At 36.4% G+C, this 9,620-nt stretch overlaps 1 protein-coding gene across 1 annotated transcript; it reads left to right on the top strand.

Annotated features, from left to right (window-relative positions):
- Positions 1–4,624: 4,624 nt before the first annotated feature.
- On the top strand, positions 4,625–5,353 carry LOC126827970 (uncharacterized; the record flags this gene model as incomplete). Its single annotated transcript, XM_056102610.1, is given in 4 exon segments — positions 4,625–4,782; positions 4,784–4,877; positions 4,879–5,197; positions 5,200–5,353. Coding segments are annotated over 4 exon segments (711 nt in total), but the record flags the coding sequence as incomplete, so codon positions are not given.
- Between the last annotated feature and the right edge of the window lie 4,267 nt (positions 5,354–9,620).

Raw genomic sequence — 9,620 nt, 5'->3', positions numbered from 1 at the left:
CTCAAACTACCAAACACGCCTTATCGTTCGTAGATATTTCTACGCATTGGATTTAGATCAAGCCGTGGACTCTGTATCTAAAAACTGTCAACAATGTGCAGCTCTTCGCAAAATACCATCTTCTATTATTCAACAAACTAGCGAACCCCAACCTAAAGCTGTTGGGACCTATTTCGCCGCAGATGTTTTATGTCGCGCAAAACAGAAAATTCTCGTACTGCGTGAATGTGTTACCTCCAAAACTTCTGCGAAATTAGTTGTAGATGAAAAGCACCAAACTATCCGTGACGCCCTTCTCCAATTGTGTATTTCGCCGCAGATGTTTTATGTCGCGCAAAACAGAAAATTCTCGTACTGCGTGAATGTGTTACCTCCAAAACTTCTGCGAAATTAGTTGTAGATGAAAAGCACCAAACTATCCGTGACGCCCTTCTCCAATTGTGTATTGAGATGGTACCAGTTGAAGGCTATAGTATTATACGTTGTGATCCTGGCCCTTGTTTTCAAGCTATGGTCAATGACTGCTTACTGAACCAACATGGTGTTTATGTCCAACTTGCCCGAACGAAGAACATTAATAAAAACCCTGTTGCTGAATACGCCATCCAAGAAATCGAGGATGAGATCCTCCGACAGGACCCTTCAGGATCTCCTATCACCCCAGTTTTATTAAGCTGTGTCATCGCCCGCGTTAATTCTCGACTTCGGGTCAATGGTTTGTCGGCTAGAGAAATGTGGTGCAAGCGGGATCAAATCACCAATGAACAATTACTCATCGATGACAGTAATCTTATACATGCTCAACAAGTGCGACGTTTCAAGAATCACCCTTACAGTGAACGGTCAAAAACACCCTCGGAAAGTCCATTCCTCCACAGAACACCCGTACTGGAGATTTAGTTTACTTATTTTGTGATCAATGGCTGTTTCTGCGAACGGTGATTGGCAAATCGGTAGAGTTAGGTATACGTAACTTTCCGTCGATCGGTCGTAAGACAGACGAAGCAGGCCATAATGTTTCTGTCTGGTGGGAAGAGATATCTAGCCGGGGTTCTATTGCCACTGTGTCGATGCTGTTCAGTTCAGTTGGAACATCTACTTCTATGAATTTACCAGGCCAAATAGTGGTTGCTGTGGTCGATCTTAAAATAGAAGCTTGAGTTCGTCGTACTGATGGACTTGTCTTTGGAGCAGAGGAACTGTATGGGTAAATATGACCACCAATAAGTACGTGTTGCTTGGAAGGCCTCACGGCAACATCGTTGACAGACATGAAAGGGGTTCCTCCAAGTAGTTCGACATCCATAGAGGCCACGACTACTGCGATGACTGATAGGATATGGTCGTCTCTTGTTCACTCAAAGCGAGTTTCTCCCACGACGTTTAACAATGTGCGACCATCGGCCTGGGTAGCGTATTGTGTACTTTTAGTAACAGGAATGCCCAACTGGAGAGCAAGAGGATGACTAATCATATTCGTTTCGGAACCAGAGTCGACAGTTATGCGGATCGCATGGTGCTCGTAGAATGCACCGAGATAGGGAGACTGGTCGACTTGGACTCTTCGAGATGAACTCTTCGTGATGAAACCGTCAAGGTTGACGTATCAGCATTATTAGCATCTGAAATGATATTACTGTTCTCATCATCGTCAGAGTCTACGATAATCTGCCTGGCTCGTGACATGAACTTCCTGTCGCTCTCGGGCAAATATGGACATAGACTAAGGTAGTGGTCAGTGGAAGCTCTGTTTGATTATAAGCATAGAGGACAGATTGTAGGCGATCTTTTTGTAACACGTTGTGGCTTCAAGGTTTGTGGCCTGGAACTTGGTGAAATCCATAGTGAGCACGGATAGACTGCCAAGCAGAGCTTATACTCAAAGACTTGTGAATAATTGTGTTGCGGGCTATCACCGGGCAGAAATTTGCGATTTGACCCAACATGAGCTCCAAAAAAAACACTTTTTGTGCTGCAGTCTTCCAACGTTCGTCAGTAAAGCCTCGATTTGGGTCATCCCTGCTTCTCTTAGTCCATACAATATCGGGAGTGAAAACGGGGCGAAGTTGTCATCCAGGAATAAAATGTATGTAAGGTTCTGTTTCCAGGCTTCAAACGATGTGATAGTTTCATCTTTTGTCAAAACACGCTGCTTTGTGCGCGAGTTGAAACCATTGTATTGATGGAGGTTCGTCTTAAAAATTATGAAGAAGATGGCGCGCTTCTAAGCGAGCCAATAGAAATCTATTTGCAGTGTACTGCAACCTGCCTGTTGATATTTCTTGTTTACCGGGACCTGTAACCTACAGGGACTTGTAACATATAAAATTAACTATAATGGCGTCCCTTCTCAACCATCATCGACGAGTTTACCACAGCAGCGAAAATTTAACCAGACCCTGTTTCACAGATTATAATTTCAAGACAGAAAAAGAAAGCCTGTGATGGCTAATTTTAACGACAACATGTAAGTGTTCAGATGACATGTATGGGCAACCACCACATAAGAAAATGTTCTTAGGTAGTCATGTAATTATTGTGATCGTCCAGTTAAAAATATGATCCAAAAAGTATGGTAAAATACAAGGAGTGTCAAATGCAATTTCATACTTGGTGAGCAGCACAACAGACACCATAACAACACCCATTATTGGCCCTCAACTTATTGGATCCCCTTGCATATCATGTACGTAATAATGTATCTATATTGATTTGGGCCAGTTTAGGTTTTTCAGCAAAACCGCAGATGCAAAACCGTAATAAAAACAATATCATTGGTTATCCCCTTGTATTTTCAGTAACAAAGACATAATGCAGTATTTTATATTCCATTTTTATTTCTCAATAAAGAATCGCATAAAAGTTGTTAAAATGCAACAGACAAGTCAGCCATAATCAGTTTTAAATGATAATATTTCTGTGTGGCCATATAACAAGAGAGTGAAGTCTATAAAATATATAATTGATCCAATTAGTAAATAAACAGCTATAATCTTAAGAAGAAATTCCAAACATACTTGATATGCGTTTAAAATCAAATTCCTGTCTTAATTTTAGTAGCACTAATAGAAGTTGATCGTCTAGAGAAACACTAAGCTGCTACTATTAGAAAATTCAAATGGTAATTTATAAAAAAAACAGTCTTAAGGAAAGCCAGTATAATACTGAATGAATCTTTTTTAAAGTTGAACAGCTAAAACATTGTACTGATAGGTTCATACTAGTTCTTTTATCTACTTGATGAACTTGACTGCATTTAAGATTTTCATTTTCCACAATTAATTTTGCATATTCTTCCTTAATTTTCATATTTTCTGCGGTTGAAATCCTGAAAAATATATACAGTAAATAGATTACAATATGTATTTCAGGCACCCCTTATGCAAGTGACAACTCAACCGAGAACAAAGAACTCTGATAAATGTGTTGAACAAGTTTTTTAAAAACCAGTTGATGTAGATTTAGATTTAATGAAAGTTGAGTGGAAATAAATATACTCAGCCAAATTAAAAACTTGACACTCGGGATTTTTGGGACTAGATTTTTAATATATGGTTTAAGGCAACTATTTTAGTGTTATGTTGTGCACAGACGACCTTGACATCAACAGAAAGCAAGAATACGTCTCGCCGAAAGTCCTTGACATTGATAACGTTCGTGATGTCACAGTACCCCCCAAAATGAAATTCACAGACTTGGAGAACAATCGGAATACAGTGTTTAGTAACGGTTGTGGCCTCCTCTAGCGTCTCGTACTGCCCCACAACGTCTTCTCATGGATCTCAGAACATTAGTAAACACTACCCGAGGAAGACGTCGCCACTGCTCAGAAAGAGCATGTTGAAGATCCTGCAACGTCAGTGGTGGATTCACTTGCTGACGAACACGTCGACCCAGTTCGTCTGCGGTACACTCGGACTCTGCCTTCGGCAAATCTCAAAGTGAATCGAGATTCGTCACTAAAGACAACCGAATTCCACTGTCTTTGAGTAAATCTTATGTGTCTTGTGGCCCACACAAGTCGGTTACGGCGATGAAGAGGTGTCAATATTGGTCCGAGCTCGAAGACCAGCAATCTGCAAGCGATTTCGAACAGTTTGTGCAGTTACCCTTCCACCAAACATCTCTCTACTTGTGGAGGTTGAAGTGACAAATCTGTTTCTAAGATGACGTAATTGTATTGCTTGATCTTCCTGGAGTGACGTCACACGTGGCGCTCCCGCACTTGGGCGGTCGGCAATAGTTCCAGTTTGAAGCACTCTCATTCTAAGATTAATTTTTGCCTGACGTGAACAATTAAAGGCTCTTGCAACAGTGACCACAGACTGGCCAGCATAGAGCCTACCTATAGCACGTAGACGTTCTACATTTGAAAGGCGCGACATTTTCTAACAAAGGTGAAAATAACAATTTCAATTTGTTTTTCCAGTTCAAGTTACGTGTGCGTGTTCAGTTTAAGCAAACTTGCATCGATTGACCTCACGAGTTTGTGATTGCACGTGTTTTTCAGGTTTTTCATGTTTATATGCTCAAAAGTCACGTGATCCACGTGACTTTACAATTTTATGAAATTAAAGGCTTCTTGCTACTTACTATCGTTAGAAACACTTTAAAATTTATTTGACTTACCAGAAAAAAAAAATTGTTGAAATTCATCAGTGTCAAGTTTTTAATTTGGCTGAGTATAGAGAGATTCACAAGAAATAATAATAAGACCTGGATGAACGAAAGAAAGTGTGGTGTTACTGCCTCAAATTTTGGAGCTATTATGAAAAGAAAGAAACAATTCATTTTTAAAAAACACATTTGACATAAGTAATTTTTATTCTGTTCCAACTTCTTATAAGCAAACAAACGAAACCATTGCTGAACAATTTAATGTATATCAAACAGACTGGGAATCATATTCCTGACATTGGACTTGTAATAAATCCAGCTTTTTCATTTTTAAGTGCTACACCAGATGCAATTGTTTGTGATAAAGGCGAGACTGGGCTCGTTGAAATTAAATGGCCTTTTTCGGCTCGAGATTTGACACTTACAGAAGCATGTAATAAACTGAAAGATTTCTTTTTAATTCAAAATGATGATGAATATAAATTGTCTAGAAACCATATTCACTGGTTTCTGATTCAGGGACAACTTCTCATAACTGGGGCACAATTTTGCAACTTTGTCACTTTTACAAGACAGGATTCTGCATAGAGAGAATATTTCCCGAAATAGAAACCCTGCAGCAACTTGTTTCAAAATAATCATGTTTTTATGTTGAACATTTACAGTCATATCTTATAAAAAATCTACATGTCTATAAAATGAGTTTAACTAACCTGCGATAGCATATATTCTCTGTCTGTACCATTTTATTAATCAAAGCATTTTCTTCACAGTTTTTATTCTCAATTTGATTTGACTTTATAGAAACTCTGTAAAGAAATTCATAATTATATAAAATTTGTACATAAATAATTAATTATATTCAAAAATTTTATACCAGAGACTGATTTTGTAAATATGGCAATAAAATATTTTAATTGTTTGCTGCTAAAACCTAGGGTCTAATTTCAATAAATATAATAATTAGACTAGTCATTAATAAAAAAAAATATGGCATTAACACAATGTTCTCAATTTTAGACACAAACTAGATAGGTCATTTTTGGACTGACAAATTGTCCAGTTTTATTTCAATAATTCCTGTCCGCGTTGTAGGACCCGGAGGAAACCCACGGGGTTGGACAGGCGAGCCTTGTCACAGACAAGTATTGTTTCGAATAGTTCGAAACAACCTCACTTCACTCACTCACAACCCTTATGATCTAAAATGCATGTGTTAACCATTCGACAACCCAAACCCCCAGTATAGGACAGAAGACAGTGATTCTAAGCCTTTGTATGAATACCGTGAGCACATGTGACAGGAAATAATCATTCTAAAGCTGATAAACCCATTGTTACCTTAAAACCTTTGATTCAACTACTGCAGGTTTCTCAAAATAATTACTTGAACTGGGTTTAGGTAGTGGTATTGGTTGAGCAATATGATCATAATGCAGTGCAGCGATGGGATCTAGCTGAAAAATGAAAAAAAATAATAAGAATATTATTATTATGATACATAATATCACACTGATCCGCAGTGAATATTCGCTAGGCCGCGACAATCACTGATAAGGATGACATCGATGCGACTTAATGAGAACCAAATATTAACTTTTTTCCTCCGACAAATTAAATTCTAAAACATTTTTTTTTATGTATTAGAAAAATAAATAAAGACGTTTGAAGTATTTGTAAGTAAAAATATTTCCTGTTTTACTGTAAATAGGTATTAAAATGTGAAAGGCGCCATTCTGCTCGAATCAGTAACGTCTTATGTAAACAATGCACGCGCCATTGAGCCAATGATTGACGCCGCGTGATATGACGTCATGTGTTGAAGGCAGTCATCTTTTACAGAGATATTAGAAGACTTTCATAATACTCTGTGAAACAGACTGACATAATATAAGTAAGTTTACATGACCATTTCATTCTCGTAGATAATTACTATCTAGTTTTTAATTGGCATCTTGATTTGCTTTGTCTGCCTTCTCTTTTTTTTTGTTAACGTCTTAATCAAACTTGAAATTAAGGCACATGCCCGAATGAAATGAAATGGGGTTTAACGTCCTACTGTTCTGCTCCTATACTGGGCTAATGAAGACGGGCATACGCCATACAGTGTGCTATGATGTAAATAACTAGTAAACAAATAAAACGTATACACAGACAAAAACAGTGAATTATTTACAGTTAAAGAATGAAGTTCTACATCACCTGAAAGTATTATTAGTATATAAGTAAGGGCACTGGCTAAAGTATATGGTATAATATGACATGTTAAGGGCAATAATACAAAATATTCAAAATGGGTTAATCCAAAATAATTATAATGAGGTCGGGGTTGTAGGGTACGTAATAAATCAAATACAATAACATATTTACAGTTACAAATGTCAATAATCAAGTTATGCATAGAATGTACATAAGTATTGAACAGGTATAATGATATATAAAATATAAGAATGAAAAGTATATACAAAAACACAAAAAATAAACAATGTAATATGCAAATCATCATCGCGGGTTGTGATTACAAGTTTTACCTCACTAAAAGTTTTAGAGATATTTTGTAGCTCGGTACACTCCCAATCCGATGATATTATTTCATTTTCCATATACATGTTCTTACCTTATAATGTCTTACTTTGTTAAACTCAAAGGGTCAGTCTCGGGTTGCTTAAAATATTTAACTGCCGCTAAAGTGTAAATATTGTGGTGTATTTAGAAATATTGATCAAATTTTTGTTTTGTTTACGTTTATGACTAATTAATTTTCTCGCTTAAATAGCTGCGTAGTCATTGTTTAAAGTAGTTAGACGAATGTCCTGACGCATGCGACTATTGGCAATTGGTCACTCTAATGCAGTATAGCCATACAGTCGTGTGTTTCCAGGCATCCACAGTGCCATTAGTTTAAGTAGTTAGTCATTCGACTATTAGACACTCTATTTCAGTATAGACATATAGTCGTATGTTTCCAAGTACCCACAGTGTTGGGATATCTTTTTCCAGTCTATGTCACTTTTTCATTAGCTTGTATTTATTCTTGGGGCTAAGAATGTGTAACATCCAAACCCGATCTGAGACTTACCCTTTAAGAAAAACATTTCGAGTATTGTTTTCTCACATTTAATTGTTAGCAATTGTTCTCAAGACAAGTGTTTAGTATATCGAACCAAACTACCAATAATGTTTATCAGAGCGTATCATCTTGCCTTATACTCAAAACAACATTAATACGACTATTAGATACCATCTTCAATCGAAAAAGCTATCGACTGCTATTGTAAATATATCAATGTTCTTATTTTGTAAATTTGATAAATTAAAAGTTGTATTGTCATGTTAATATCATTAGAGCCAGACTGCACTAGTTAGCTTAACAAGTTGGTATGTGTATATTCGGTAAAGGCAGATTGACGAAACTGCGAAATTTGATAGCAATTTCAGAAGAGCTAATAGCGTATTAAATATTTAGCATAACATTAACTGTAAAAATAAGTTTCCTATACCAATACAAATATGGCGTTGAGAACGGGGAGGGGGGGGGGGGTACAATGTTTAGTTTTATGACCTATCACATCATAGCAGTAATAATATTATGTTTACTGTCCAGGTAAGGAACTGTGTACTAGTACATCATGAGACAAAGCATTTATGTCATAAATATACTTAAAGAAGCTAAGTCCGTAACTCAATATCATCCAAAATCTTCGACATTGAAAACACGATTTTTTGGGCAATTTAAATCAGCATTGGTGTTGTGATCTTACCTGGAAAAGATGGGCTTCTGATATCCAATATTTAAGACAAAATAAACATTTTACCATTGGTACACGAATCGTGTACCATTATGCGTTTCAGCGCCGTTTGTAACAAGGTGCTCAAAGAATGAGACTAGACATATTCCACAAGTCATGTGAAACGGTGATATCATGTTCTTATTTGGAGAGCATGCGCAATAAATATTATCGGTGTTGACTGGAATAACCAGACACTAGAAACTGACTTGCGGTTGAGACTTCTGGCGTATTTCGCCGAACATAACTGATGACAATTCACAGTAAAACGGACACGATTGAATGTAAAACAGTTTATATAAATTCATATTACATTATTATATGTGTTGCGACCCATTTGTGCCAATTTCTAGGTCCCAAATATTAGCGACTTAGCTCCTTTAAACATTTTGGTTTTGCGATTAATTTTATACAATAATAAATTTACATTTTTATAATAAATATTGGTACAGATATCTTATATATCAGGTACCAGAATTATGTATTACTGTTATGATGATTTTGGATACATTATGATTAGGTTATACAGATGACCTGTAACTTGTGTTGACCAAGTAAAATCGTGCAATAACATTGAACATGTCTAGTTATTGCACATGTCTAGTTATTGTCTAGTTATGTATTACTGCTATGATGATTTTGGATACATTATGATTAGGTTATATAGATGACCTGTAACTTGTGTTGACCGAGTAAAATCGTGCAATAATATTGAAAATGTCTAGTTATTGCACTGATTAGCTCCACCCAATATACTACAGGGAAAATAATTTGCTTATTTAAGGAAAAGAACAAAAGAAGATCATTCATCCATAATACAAGTTAAATTTATGGCATGGCTTTCATGAGTTAACACGCTAAAATACCGAATGCGACTATTGGACGTGATGAATAATGGCCGAAGACTGTCCATTATGTAAATAGAAAGAACAACTGAGGGGCGTTAGCCCCAAAGTTTTTCTTTGTATTTACATAATGGACAGTCTGAGGCTATTATCAAACTTAAAACATAGCACCATAAAGATACAAATAATGGATAGTTTTCTAAAACAACAAGCCATAAAATAATGGATATATTCTTAAAACAACATGCACATGCTCATGAATGCACTTGACAAAATACTCCAAGTCATACAATGCAAGCATACACAGACAGTCCAAAATATTCGACATGGAGACGACATGTTTATAACATAGTTGAAAACAAATATTAAC

This window comes from Patella vulgata, chromosome 7 (assembly GCF_932274485.2).
Source record: "Patella vulgata chromosome 7, xgPatVulg1.2, whole genome shotgun sequence".
Lineage (NCBI taxonomy): Eukaryota > Metazoa > Mollusca > Gastropoda > Patellidae > Patella > Patella vulgata.
This window is presented reverse-complemented; position numbering and strand designations above follow the sequence as displayed.